Below are 14913 nucleotides of genomic sequence, written 5' to 3'. Positions count from 1 at the left end.
CCCGGCCCTTATTTCAGGAAATCAACTTCATTGACCTCCATGTGTTTAACACATAGACAGAATTCCAGCAATATAATCTACTGGAGACATGCCAAAACTTGCATTAACTGTGTTTTTAAGAGGGTAAGTCGGTCATGCTATGAAAACACAACTCAGTTATTGGTATCTGAGTTTGTACATGCAACAAAATGCTAATAGAAGTGAACCAACAGCTCATGAGCTCAAACCAACCTAAAATGTTCCACAGGGACAGGAAGCTTTGAAATCTGGTCCTTTATGCTACATGACCCAACTTAATGTCAGATACAGCCATCATACATGTTTCTGAAACAACATTATTACGTGTTTACTTTAAGAGTGGACGATATAGCTGTAAAATGATATCACAATATCTTAAGAAAATTTTAGGTAACAATATTTTATCAAAATAAAGAAAAAGAAAGCAAACAAACTAGACATGTGATTGCAAACTAAGTGTGATTGCATCTTTCAGATATCAACATTTCTTAGTACAAACAGGTAAGGAATATTTTTCTACAAGCTTTGCAGAAGCTCACAGAAGACTTAAAATTTTGTCCAGAAATTATGAATTGGCATCAATTTCACTTACACATGTTTCAAACATAACTATATGACCATGTCATTTTTCACAGGACCAGCACTGGGTCAGCTTCTTGAGCAGCCTATACACATACTAGTATAGTCAACTGCAAACGTAAAACTGATGGATTAGCTTTAAAATGTCCTAAATAAATGGATGACAAATGCAAATCTGTATCTGTACATCAGCTTTTCCTCGACCAATGACGCACATTGGTAGAAAAACAAGGCTGTTGGCTCAGAGTTGCAATTATTCAATGTTTGATGTATTATCTTCTCAATGAACCGGCACTGTCTCTGTTTACCTGTTGTGAGTTTTGCAGATTAGCTGTTCTGTGAATGCCCAGACATGTTTAATGCGGAGAGAGGAGCCCTTAGGAAATCCCCTGTCACCCTTAGGAAATGCTTGGAATCCAAAGAAGTAGAGTGGGAGGGTGTTTCATCATGATGGGGCATAGGCTCAGAAGGCAAGACATTGGCACATCCTAATGCAATTAAAAAGAGCAAGTGTATCTGTTTTACCTCACCTTTTGTTTGTGAGGTAAACTCACCTCATTAATCTCCATAAAAGTGTGAGATGAACACTGTGGTTTTGAATAGGGTTATACTTTTTCCTTTTTTAAAACAAACTACTAACTAAAAGTCCAGAAAACATGAAATAAAAGTTACAAGCTTCTTTCCATGTCATTGAGGGAAATTTGTAAATATCTGATCCCCTACAATCCAGCCAGACATTTTGCTCCCACAGATTGTTCCATGTGGTGCATAGATTTCAGTCAATCAATCATGCAACCAACCAGTCAATCAATCAATGTTAGTGACTACTGAAATGTATATGTCACATCTTGTTACTTGGATAAAGCACCCCTGTCTATCAAATCTTTTTTTTTCTATTTCATCCTCTCCACCAACATAGAGCACCCAACTGGACACCAAGGACATAGTAATAAATCTGCACATGGCTGAAATGTGCTTCGAGACCATCAGACAACTGTAATAATTTGAAAATTAAAGAAATATAAAATTACCATTATTTGCCCTCAGAGGAGCTCCATGCAAGATTTTGCCTCAAGGGGTGAGGTTGATCATAAGAGTTCACAACTGCAGGGAGCTTGATTTGAAGGCAGTTGGGACCACAGTCATCAGAAACACCTCTGGTAAAACTGTACACTGTAATGGACTGAAAGGTCCCTCCTGATAACAAGGCTCTGAGTTTGGAGAAGGAGAAATACTAAGTATGGCCTGAAGAACACCAATTCCTTAGTTAGGCACAGAGGAAGAAACATTATGCTTTGGGCTGTTTTCCTGTTAAAGGTACAGGACAACTTAACTTTACTGCACTGAGGGGCCAACAAACCTTCTTTCCTCACCCAGAACTCTTAACATGGTTTGTGGATGGGATTTCCAGCAGGACAATGAACCAAAACATAGCATCGAGTCAAGAAAGAAGTGTCTAAATAAGAAGCACATTAAGGTCATCGAGTGGACAGTCCTCAGCCCTGCAGAAAATTTGTGGAGGTAGCTGAAGCGTCAACTTGCCAAGTGGCAGCAAAGAAACCTAAAGGATTTAGAGAGTTTCTGCAAAGGAAAGTGGGCCAGAATTCCTCCTGTGTGCAAACCTGGTGACCAACTACAAAAAACGTCTTACACACGAACTAAGTCACGTTTTGCTTGGAAAAGAAACACTTACATATTACATTCAGTGACATGAAAATCAATTTGTAACCTTTATGTAATCAGTTTTTCTTTTTCTGGATTTGTTGTAATTCTGTCTCTCTCCATTAAAATGAAACAACCATAGATAACTATTTGTTTTTTTTTTCCTAATTTGTCAGACTTAAAACATCAGCAGGGCATCAGATAATTATTTCTCCCACTATGACTGAACTTCTCATAGCACTCAAGCAGTGCTGCTTTTGCACTGAAAAATATTTTGTGACTCACTTGATGTGAGATAATATGTTGCTTTTTCACACAGACTGAAAGTAGCGGGGCCATGGGTTGAGCTGACAAAGAGACTCCTACACAGTGTTTCTGACCACCTCCGGATCTTCAACCTGCTGAGTCCTTTCATGTCAGATCAGGTTGAAAACTGGTCAAGTATCCAACATTTCCAAACATAACAAAGGGGGATCTTACAAGGAAAATCCAACAGTTTTCGCAAGATACTGATGTCTTGTTGAGTCACAGATGGTAGTCTTTTGAAGTTCTCATAGCAGCTTTGTTTACCAGAGCTTGTGGTTCTGGCTTTATTCTGAATTGTGTCCTTCTGTATACTAGTAGATCTAGTGCTGAATTTAGTAAAATCTGCTCAGCCCTTTTCTGTAATGTGATGTAAAGTGACATGGAATTTACAGCAATGTAGTCCTCAAACAAACCCATCGATCCGCATGGGGTCACAGCTTCTCTTGGGAGGTCAGAGTTCACGTTTAGTCACACTAAGGAGTGGTCTGTCAGGCTATAACCAAGCCTAGTAGGGTGTGCCTGGTGCATCCGTCACACTTGGGTCGGATTCTGAAAAAAGTTAAGAAACACTATATGCCTCAGGGAAGGTCTGGCTTTTGTATCATTTAGACTTTTTAGAGGCAGTCCAGTTTCACTCAAACTATGTAATTTAGGCATTGTTCCACAGACCAAAACATGTCATTTTGGCAAGTAAGGCTTTAATTGTAAAATTTCTTTCTTCTTCTTTCTCTTTTTTTTAATGGCCTTTATGGGCCTTTTATTATTCATGCAACTCAATATCAAAGCAGAGCTACAGAAATATTCAGGCTCAATGTCATGTTCAAGTTTTCTGTTGTCTTGGCAAAAAAAGGCATATGCAATCAAGCTGTGTGTGTGTGGGGGGGGGGTGAATTTTAAAGCTATCTAAGGTTACAGTTGGTGTTTGGTTTGGGTTAAGCACCAGAATAGGACAGAGTTTTAAAAATCTTGCACATGCATCTTTAGCACTTTTCAGTTGTGTTGCAACATTTCTATAAAGATCAAAACAGGCTTGTTGGTTTGAACTACATTGTCAGGCAGAGCTTGAAACTTTCAGTTTATCCACTGATCTTTATTTATAATAATAATAATAATAATAATAATAATAATAATAATAATAATAATAGTAATAATAATTATTATTATTATTATTATTATTATTTGTGAATTAACTTTCCAAATTTGAAGTTTGTTCTGTTTATTGTTGATCATTGCTCACCAGCGTGAAAGGTGTTTGATCGTGTAATTGCCTGTCCTTATGAGTATGAGCATGTGTGTTTGTCTGTTAGCAAATCATCTCACGAACCTGTGGACTCATTTTAATTAAACTCTGAGAATTAAATATTTGGATGTTCATCTACAACTGATTAACTTTTGGAGTCAACCCAGTTCAGGATGCCTGCCACAGCTAATCAACCTTAGCAAACTTACAAATGGCTATAATCTCATCAATTGTACAGATATTGAGCTAAAACTGGGTGTGGTAGTTGCTCAGAGTTATCTAGAACACAGACGGATCGCTATCAGATCATGCAAGGTCTTTGTTTCGAATGTTGGCATGCAAGACGACTTGCAATATGCATTTCTTCAAGAATGCTAGTTTCATTTTTGACTATTTTGGGCAGCTGGTGTTCTTGCCTGTCTGCATCATATCAGCATTTACCATTTGAAGCTTTGGTCTTTTTTTTCAAAGACTTTATAAATAAATAGTTATCTAGATTAGGTATTTTGGAACAAATGACTGTCAGACCTGAACTTGGGCTGTTTTTTAGATTTCAGATTCCATGAAGCTCCAGTTTGAATAGATAGTTTTATATATCTGTCTGTCTATCTTTCTGTATCTCTATCTATCCAGCTGTCTATAATGTAATTATAATTGATTGACTGTCACCCCAATTCAAGATGGCTGCCACAGCTAGTCAACATTAGCAAACCCAAAATATTGGCTCTCACTCTATCAGTTTTACAGATGTTGAGTCGAAGCCTGGTGTGGCAGCAGCTGATTCATTCCAAGCGCATACTCTAAGCACTAACACATCAGCAAGATCTTGCAATATCGCATGAGATCATGCCCAACATCAGTTGCAGGGTGGCTGTAACTCATTCATTTGTCATGTCTCATCCTGACATGATCTCAGTTTAAAACTCTGACATGAAAGGAATGCTAGGGCTGTAATAGTAGATGGCAGGAAACACACTGCTGTTGAGTTACCATTAGTTCGACACACCCATTCTCCCTGATTCTCCAAATCAAGATTACTCTTACTGCTGTCAACAGCAATTTAGACGCTGACTACTCATAACTCCCCCACAAAAACCCTCATCACAAAGCTGATTTATACCTTTTGAGCTACAGCACAATTCACACACACACAAAAAAATGTATGGTTTCTTTGTTCTAGTCCATCTTGATTTTGGTTTAGACTAATGCGATTTATTGGGAGGTTAGTGTGCCAGTCTGTGTGCCACATTTGCACTCAGTTTGGGACTGTTAACAATAAATATAAAAGTATTTTTTTTTTAGGATTAGCCATGCAGTCTGCTCAGCTAAGCTAATCATGACCTCTCCCTGTAGTTATGACGATATCACTCTCCTCATGCAACTTTTAGAGTATTAAGAACCCCCCAGTTGAGTTCCTAATGAAAATATATTTATTGAATCAAAAATGGGTCACAAGGGACTATACTTAATCTAAAGTAACAGATTATCTGTTATTGTTGTTTTCGATGTTGAAACCTTTTTAAGACCAGCCACCTGATGAAGTGCAATGCCTTGTTGTGCATTAGGTGGTGCATTGGACTGTGCGCATGAAGGGGTTGTTTTGTACAGGTTCAGTGCCTGTGGGATTGAGGGCAGCATGTTGCATCATGTCGGCACACTTAAATCTGCCTGAAGGCACCAAGACATCCACGTGCAACAGTTAAAGGTCTCATCTTGCCTCGGTCTCCAATCCGCAGTGTTTTCTGCACCCTGTTATCTTCTACTTTGAAATGTTATGCCAGTCCAGCTATCAAACAAATCTTGAGTTTCACTGAGAGCTGAACTTTGAGGTGTTTGCTTAAACCTCTACTGTTAACTGTTGGAGTCATCTCCGTATGTCTGTTAGCTAAAAATCTCAGCAAGCAAAATATTGGGTATAACTCAATCAATTTTACAGTTATTGAGCTACAATTTAGTTTGGTGGTAGTTAACACTGATCCCGAACTTATATTCTGAGTACTAACTGATCACATAAGAACTGTGTTTAAAACTTTGTCATTAAATGTTGGGTTCTGTCTGTTTGTTAGCGAAATATCTCAGGAACGACTAAACAGATTTTAATGACGCTTTCAGACAGTAATTATTAAAAGTACATCTAAAACTGATTAACTATTATCCCCAATCCAAGGGCTGCCCCCACCAACTGACCTTAGAAAACACAAAAATTGCTATAATTAAGCTAATTTTGCAGATATTGAGCCAGAGTTGTGGTAGTAGCTGAGCACCATCCTCAACACATACTCTGAGCAGTACCCATTACGCAACAGTTTTGCTTAAAGCTTTGACATTAACTGTTGGCGGTAGCCCTGTTAGCCTGTTAACAAAATAGTTTTTGAGCCACTGGATGAATTTCAGTGAAACGTTCATAAAGTAATTTAACTCTAACTTCTGGAATCAACCAAAACCAAGATGGCCGCCACAGCTTATTGACATAATCCAACACAAAAATGTCTCTAATCAGTCAAGTTTTCAGATACTGAGCTAAAACTTGGCGGATTTTTCAAAGGGGCAATACACATTCCTTCAAGAAACCTTAGACCTTTTTTAATAAGTAGTAGTGTTGATGTTGTGCTCTTAATAGAAAATTGTTAGTTCCATTGGTTGTTGTGTAGGAACAGGATACGGTCAATGATTTCCAAGAAAAGAATGTGAAAGATAAAAAAAATGTGGGTTAGTTATTAGCTGGCATGTGTGTTTACACAGCGAGCCTTTCCCAGGTGCTCTACAATCCTTAGGATTATAGTGGAGGGAGATCTAACATGCTCACTCTCACACACATACACACATATACACACACACACACAGAGAGAGAGAGAGAGAACCACAATCTCCCTACCCCCCTAAAGGAAAAAGAGGAGGGTAGAGGGAGGTGGAGGAAGATAAGAGATCAGATGGAGGAAGGGAGAGGTAAAGGGGAGTGTGAACTCAGCAAACCACCACCACAAAGGCTTCACAGGACTGAGAGAGCTGCGAGGCTCTGACTGTGGAATATCCCCCCCACAGCACCCACTCTCTGTATGAAGCAGCTGCTTTGTTACCTTGCGGGATGGTGGGACTCTCTGCCGTTGCTGTCGAGGGTAAGTTTAGTAAAAGTTGTCACTTCAGAGCCGGTATCTAACAGCTAACGTAGGTGTCAGTATTGTTTGAGGGAAGTGGAGACATGGGAGAACACGGTTTGTGAAGCTGTCTCACTTTCTAGTAGTCAGGAAATCAGGTGATGATGTCTTAACTCTGTGCCTCCAGAATCCTACGAACTTACTGAAATAGCGAGAAGGGGGATGTTGTTGATTTGTCGAGAATGCAACCATTTGGCAGCAAAGCTCCATTGTGGTGCAACATTTGGTATTTTAATCCACCAAAGGCTCTTTGTGGGCTGAAATGTGACACTTTGGATTGGATGCAGGCGATGATGTTGTGAAACAGATCAGTGAAATTTGTGACTTCTGACACACTGTGAAGTTGTTTTTTTGCAAAGACTGTAAACTCAGCATGAGGGGATGGAAGTCTCTTGTCTTAAGAAGGGAGTAGGAAAGAAAAAAAAAACACCTATGTGTGCCCAATTGAGGTCACGTTATTCCTGAGATGAGCGTTTATTGGACATGTTAGCACAGGTGTTCATCTCGCTACCATTACTCACCCCCACCCTTTGCTCCATCCCCGACAGAGTTGGAACAAAAAAGGCTCCAATGGTAGCTCCTTATAAAGGCCTGACTCTGCAGTGTTAAACAAACCACTCTCTGCTTTACAACAGTGCACACACACATAGAAACACAAATCCACTTTGCGGAGTCTTGCACTATTACCAGGGTGAGGAATGTGGCTGGTGTTTAACAGCGATTGTCAGGCAAGTGTGAAGGGGTAAATGTTTTAGTATGCTCAAAGCTTTGAATGGATTTACACATTCCTGCATCATCTTTCTCGCCCGCCATAGTGGTGTTTTTCCCTGTGCCTCTGTTTGTGTGTGTGCAGGTGTGCGCACATTCATTTGTCTGTCTGTTAGCAAAATATCTCATGAACCACTGGATGGATTTTAGTGAAAACTTTCTGCCACTGCTAAGCCACTTCACCAATTACAAAAATGGCTCTAACTCTGTCAGTTTTACAGATACTGAGCTTCAGTTTAGGGTGGTAGTAGCTGAGAGTCATTCATAGCACACACTTTAAGCACTAACAGACCAAGAAAGATCAAGAATTAGTTTTTCTACCTTTTCAGAAGAGATCATAAAAATATTTCAAACACCTAAAGAATCAGTTTAGATCTGTTAGAAAGGTTGATTTCGGGTGGTCCTATGCAAAATGTTAAGAAGTAGTTCCTGTTTGCTCACTTTGGCACACATATTAAAGCTGCTTTTAACCCTCCCGTCGAACAAGCACCTTTTTAAAGTGCAGGTCCAAATGAAACGGTGGAAGTAACTTTACGAGCCGGGCATTGAGTTTCATGCCAACTCCTTGAGAGCGCTGCTTTGATTCTCTGTGTTTGATTTAGTGCTGACTGGTGTAAATTTCAATTTCTCTCTGCAGCGAATGAGTCATGCTGTGGAAAAGGTTTTGTCTTTCACTCGGGTAGGGGAAGTCCAGTGCTGCGCTGAAGCCAGAATCTAAACAGCTGGAGCAGCTGGCAGAGAGACAACTCTTTACCAGGCCAAGACGGCCCACTCTCGTGAGCCTCCCCCCCCATGAACTCCACTTCCCTTCTTTCCTCTGGGTGAATGGAATCCTAATGAGGAGACATTCCAAGTTCCTGAATGAATTAATTCCTTATACCGGCTTCTTGGAGTGTTGGTGTGCTATCATTAACAATGGAAGGAAACCGTTCTAGTGTAGAAAACATTGGGTTTAAATAGGCATGGACCGGGGGTTGTTGCTTTTGACTGTAGTCATGGCAGGCCTTTTTAAGCCTGTGGGAAGAGCCACTATAAGACAGCATGTCTGCTTTTAGGAAGAGTTTTGTGGCAAAGCTATGAGCAACTAACATCTTACCTGTTGCAGATCGTTATTTGAGCGACCATCTTAAAACAACTCTAATCTAACAAAATGTCAGAGCAGTTTATGGGAACCTTATTTAACATTTACATTGCCTTCAAATTATGTGGTTATTCTTGCAGAAATACTTTGATATTCTTACTGGAATGGTCAAACAGCTAGCTGCCGCCGCTATTTGTGCTTGTAAATAATTAGGGGTGGAAGGTAAAATCTATTTTTGCGTGGTGCTGTTTGTCCATGTAGCTTCCTGTCTTAGAACCATGTTGCAGTAAAGCTGTGCATTTGTCTGGATGTTATTTAAAAAACTTATTTTCTGATGCGTTTTCACCTCCCATCGATTTTTCTTCGTCTGCCCCACTTTACCCTCATCCTGTCCGCATTAAACTTTGATTGGTGCGGCATAAGTATTTTGGCTCAGTTCAGCTCAGGATTTAATACATATGTACGTGCATTGCACGAAATGGTGCATAATGTCATTTACAAAGTTTGACCACATTTCTTTTTATAAACGGAGACAAAAACTATCCAGAGTAGTGTAGACTGAGACTGTGTACTTGTCAGTGGGGATTGCATGCAAGATCATTCTTTCAGAGCAAAACATCTAGGAGTCTAAATTTCTGACTGATTGTATTGATATGTTCTTAAAACATGCACACACACACAGAAACGTATAATGGTCTCTGGAATGCCTTTCCTAAAGTCATGGCCCAAAGCTTAGTGTTGACACACCTTACTAAATACACAGTATGAGCCTGCATGTGTGTGTTTTGTGCAACAGTTCTTGTTGCCAAATGACCGATCGGTGAACAAAAAATAGTGTTCTGGCTCAGCGACTGTCCCGTGTCTGACCCCAGCAAGATGCACGGTTCAGCAGCTCTAATTCTCCCGGCCTGTGAAAATGGAGCGATCTGATGAGTGAGTTAGAGAAAGAGATGGAAGGAGTGAAACATTAGGGAGGGCTGTGTGAACAAAGTCTTATAAAGGAATTTGGGATTAAAGAGGTAGAAGTATGCCTGTGGGGAGGCGGTGAGTTGGCAAAAATAAAGGAGAGGTTTTCACCTGGTGGTCTTGTGGTTGAGCACAAGTTAAAAGAAAAATCTGGACCTCCACATCCAGCAGGTCGCAAAACTTTGCCAAGTGTATCCAGCCGGTGGGGTAAAGACGTGGTTTATTTAAGTTTTACTCTGAAAACATCAGAGTGGACCGGCCCTACCTCTCAGGGCAACACATGATGCGAATCGGATTTTCCTACCAGCTAAGTTTTCAAAGTTACAGAACCAGGAGAGTCCCGTGAAATCCTGCCGGAGCCAGATATTTTGTGTGTCTTTGACTTAAATCTCCCAACTATGAGAGATCAGGTTCCTTCCTGGGAAGAAGTATTTACTTTCCCGGCTCCGTCTGGGCTTTGTAAAGTGGTCCTTCAGGTATTTTTTATTTTTTTAATTATCTAAGGGGAAAGATCAATAAGGTTTTATAGATATTTTGTTAAAAAAAATTGTGTGGTCATAGCTGACTTTAATTCAAATCAACTATATCTCCATCCCTTCTCAACATAATTTGATCTTCCTTTAACACTGGCATAAAAGATTTTTGGAGATATGCATTCCTTTAGGGAATGTTTTTCCTTTTAAATAATTCAACCCTTTTTTCATTTTACATTTGAATCAAACTCGTGTCTGTGAGTCAAAAGCATTTCAAAGCTGGTAAAGATTTCTTTGTGCATTCTGAGTAAATATGTTTCCTGTTGCTGAAACTTCTTGTCCTTTATTTAGTCTGGTTCGACCAAGGAGGGTAGGGAAGGGGGGGTCTTTGTGATGAGATGGTTATTGACAGTCTGTGATGTAAAGTGACAGAATGAAAGGAAAGCGCCGCACTAAAGAGCTCTCGGACGTACACCAGGGGTTTGTTTAGACTTGTCTGTCTGACCTTTGACCTCTCCGTTCATAAACTAAAGCTGTGTCCCTCCTGACCTCCCCGTGTAGCCATGGAGGTGCTGGTGAGCGAGCTGGGCGCGCTGCTGAAGATGCTGGATCAGGAGAACCTCAGCTCCTTGGCCCAGGAGAAGAAGACCTCGGTGAGGAACCTCCTGCAGCAGATCCAGCCGTCGTCAGGTCAGAGCCGAGCGAATAAATCTGTCAGATGTTCAAACAGTTTTTAACACTGAAAAGTGGCTACAATCTACTGAGTTTTGTGGGAGAGCCAAAGCACATTTTTTACTGAAGACTTACATGGTTTTTAAATTGGATTTTATTCCTAAAACGTGTGGGCTGAAAACAAAACACTGAATATGTTTCTGGCGATTACAGAATCATCTGCCTTTCATGGCGGCAGGTGATGAAAAGCTCATTCATGCTCAAAAATGTGGAAGAGTTTTAACTGCACATGCCAGAATTTGCAATTCTCTAACTTATTATAGAGCAGAAATCGAAAAGGCAGTATCAAATTAATCATTTCAAAACTACAGCGTTAAGGCGGGTAAACAAACAATTGCTTGTGTACGTGTATGTTCTCATTTGTCTGCTAGCAAAATTTCTTGTGAACTAGAGGATGGATTTCACTGAAACTCTGAGAAAGTAGCTGCTGGATGACCAGCTCAGTTCAAGATGGCTGCCAGAGCTAATGAACCTTAGCAAACACAAAAATGAATATACCTCAGTCATTTTGATAGATTTTGAGCTACAATTTGGTAGTAGTAGCTGTTAGTTATCACTAACACTATGACCTTCTTTCAAAGAATTCTACTTTTATTTAATTTGACTTATTCATTAATATTCAAAATGGTAGAACCGTAAACATACTGTACATTTTTATGTGCATACTGGTTTCATTTAGATGTGAGGCTATAACTAATATCAATCCTTTCTTTATTTTGTCCTCCAGAAACGAGAACAGACTTCATCTACATGAACTCATCGGTGTACAGAAACGGGACGAGTTTCGTGGAGTCTCTGTTTGAGTCGTTCGGTGAGTTCAAGTTCCGCTTCCCACCCACACGTCCGAGATGCTCCTCACGTGTGGAGAGTTTCTCGTTCGAATGTGAGCTTTTGCTCTTTTTCTAGACTGCGGGCTTAAAGTTCTGAAGGAGGCCACAGATGATCTCAAAGAAGACAAGATCACACAAAGTGACTCTTCAAAACAGGCAAGTGGGAATAAGAGAAGTTCATTAAGCATCTGTTTTGATTAATTATAGATTTAATGGCTTTAATCTCAGAGGTAAAGTGACAAAGAGTGTGCGCAAGATGAATACTGTAGGGTTTTTTTTTTTGTTGTTGTTCTTTAACTCGAAGTCTCCAGTTCCAATATGACAAATGAATCTTACACCACCTTATAACGACTTATGGGGACAGGGCAATGAAAAACATACAGATCGTATTCCATGGATGTGGGGTTTTCCCAAGTTCACATGCTCATCACTCTGCGTTTGGTTGGGAAAACCGAGCATTCAGGGTTCCACCCATGTGTGTAACTTATAGAAATCATTTACTGTAGAGGTTTATAGTCTTTAAGGGTTTGGCTTTGAAAATGAATGGAAAAACTCTAAGTGATCGGGAAAACCTAAAAAGTTTGTTTGTGTTTATGCGTCTCCCTCCTTCGCAGGGCTGTGCAGACTCCCCTCCCCCCCTGCCCACAACGCCTCCTCCTGAGGAGTACTACGAGGAGGCCGTGCCCCTCGGTCCTGGCAAGATGCCCGAGTACATAATCACTACACGAGGTCAGCACGCTCTCCACCTCAGCTCAACTCTCTGACCTTACTGTCAGTTTGCTGCACAAACCTCCAAGTCGGTGCTTTAAATATATATAAATATAGCCAGAGAGAAATTTGTTGCAAGCATAATTACAAAGCGGACTTAAGCGCATCAAAGAGCACGGGGTAAAATGTGCATTTATTCTATTTCCAGACAGGCCCAGCCCTCCCAACTCTATCGAAGATGGCTACGAGGAGACTGAAAACCCCTACCCAGCTACCTGCATAAACTCGCGTCGCAAAAACTCCTGTGAGCTCAGCACGCTGCAGTTTTCCAAAGCTGATTCTTTTTTCTGCCAATAAAACATCTCCTACATCATCTCTGTTGTTGCTCTCTCAGACAACGACTCCGATGCGCTGAGCAGCTCCTATGAGTCCTACGAGGAGGACGAAGAGGAGAGGAGCTCCAGAGTTCGACTCACCCACCAGTGGCCCTCGAATGAGAGCTCCATGCCTCCTGCCCGAGACTGTCGCATCTGTGCCTTCCTGCATCGGAAGAAACGCTTCGGACAGTGGGACAAACAGTTCACAGTTATACGGGAGAACAGACTACAGGTGAGAAGTTTTCCCCTTGCATAACTTGTTTCGCTTAAAGGGATAGTTCAAATATGTCGAAAGCGAAAGGTTCAAGATGGCCATGACAGATAATCAACCTTAGCTAAGACTAAAATGTCTGCAACTTAGTCAAATTTACAAATATTGAGCAAAGGTTAGATGTGGTAGTAGCTGAGAGGCATCCTCAACACATACTCTGAGCACTAACAGATCTCACAAGCTCTTGCTGTATTGCATGAAATTGAGCATAAAGTCGTTTACGAGGTTTGACCAAAACAGCTATAACTTTGTCATCTCACATCATAAGATGATCTTGGTATAAAGTCTAACATGAAAGGCAGCATAGGCATTCCTTTAAGTATTGCTAGGCCTTTAATTGGAAGTGAGGTTCTGTGGAAAGGTTATAAACAATCAGCATGTTACCTGTTGTAGATGGTTCTTTGAAAATAGTTTGGAGAAATTGTTTAATTCTGATTGGATTAATGACCTGGCAACTCAAATCAAAAGATCTGAACTAACTTTATAATTTGGATCTCATACCTACACTTTTTGTCCTTCTCTTCTTAGTGCTATAAAAGTTCCAAGGACACATCTCCTTATGTGGACTTGCTGTTGCCCCAGTGCACTGTGGTCTATGTTCCCAAAGACAGCAAGCGAAAGCGCCATGAGCTAAGGTTCACCTTACCCAATGGAGATGCACTGGTCCTGGCAATGCAGAGCAAGGAGCAGGCTCACATGTGGCTAAAGGTAAATACTTTACCAAGTCTTTTTCTAGCAAATACAAACGGATAACTCAGCTTTTTCCTCATCACTGGAGGATCGATAGACCTTACTGATGACGTGAAATGTCCCTGTAGGTTGTTAGAGACGTGAGCGGTCAAAGCGCAGGGCCCGAAGACGCCGGCTCTCCCGTTGTTCCTAGAAAAAAAGATCTTGACAAGGTAAGTGCAGTTTGGAGGATCATCAAATTTTCCCTGTCATTTTTTATCCTGGAGGTATAATTTGACATCAGAGGTGAAGAAAAGTCTGGCTGAAGTAGCAATTGCGCTGTCACCATCAATTTTCGTCAACAATCCTTTCGGCTTAACGCGGCATATAGCGGTACCTGTGTTTGTCTTGCAAGGGGAAGAGGAGATATGTTGTATAATTTGGTGTTAAAGCAACAATGACAGGGGTGGCAGTGAGTCAGGGCTCGCACATCCTCTGAAGCTTACCGAACATTTTCCAAACATAAACTCTGAAGGCTTTTGACACAGAAACACAGATGAGATGGAGTTGAAAGGAGAGGGGAGGGGGGGAGCAGCTGATGTGTCTGTTTATCTCAATATGTCACATCTACTGTTTTTAATTATAGTTATTTATCTTTTTATTCATCAAACGCAAGCGTAGACAGGTTTTGTGTTCTTCTGAAAGTGGTCTACAGAGATCCAGGGTGGGATTTGGAATTTCCAGGTGAAAGTGTAAAGCCTCCATTGTGTTTTTTTTCTCCACAGAGGTTATCTGCAGAAAGAAACACATCGGACTCAGACAGCGTGGGTGTGTCAGCGGGGGAGAACAGCAGAGAAAACGGTGAGGAAGTTGCACAATTAAAAAGATTAATTCAAGATCCGCCCCTCCGACTTTACGTTCAGCTGCATGTTTTGTTACTGAAATATGTTTGCTCAGTTTACAATTCTCTGATGTGAGGTAGACAACAGAGATGGAAAAAAAAAAATTCATGCTTTCAAAAATACAGTCACAGATTTTGTCATGTCATCATTCATTAAACAAAAACAAAGCAAAAGTT

The 14913-nt window shown here is 40.7% G+C and overlaps 1 protein-coding gene across 2 annotated transcripts in view; it reads left to right on the top strand.

Annotated features, from left to right (window-relative positions):
* The window catches only part of afap1l1a (actin filament associated protein 1-like 1a), a 34187-nt gene that overhangs the window by 10147 nt on the left and 9127 nt on the right, over positions 1-14913 (top strand). Inside the window, exons 1-10 of one of the 2 annotated variants that reach the window (XM_017433038.3) lie at positions 6734-6921; positions 10810-10938; positions 11708-11791; positions 11887-11966; positions 12425-12539; positions 12727-12822; positions 12913-13127; positions 13695-13874; positions 13985-14068; positions 14621-14696. In XM_017433038.3, coding sequence (XP_017288527.1) covers positions 6891-6921; positions 10810-10938; positions 11708-11791; positions 11887-11966; positions 12425-12539; positions 12727-12822; positions 12913-13127; positions 13695-13874; positions 13985-14068; positions 14621-14696 — 1090 coding nt within the window. In that variant the 5' untranslated portion in view covers positions 6734-6890. Of the gene's footprint in view, positions 1-6733; positions 6922-10809; positions 10939-11707; positions 11792-11886; positions 11967-12424; positions 12540-12726; positions 12823-12912; positions 13128-13694; positions 13875-13984; positions 14069-14620; positions 14697-14913 lie in introns of those variants that run through there. The other variant, XM_017433037.3, reaches the window with a different exon arrangement.

This window comes from Kryptolebias marmoratus, linkage group LG9 (assembly GCF_001649575.2).
Source record: "Kryptolebias marmoratus isolate JLee-2015 linkage group LG9, ASM164957v2, whole genome shotgun sequence".
NCBI lineage: Eukaryota > Metazoa > Chordata > Actinopteri > Cyprinodontiformes > Rivulidae > Kryptolebias > Kryptolebias marmoratus.
Note: the sequence above shows the minus strand (reverse complement) of the source record. Positions and strands in the feature narration are given on the sequence as shown.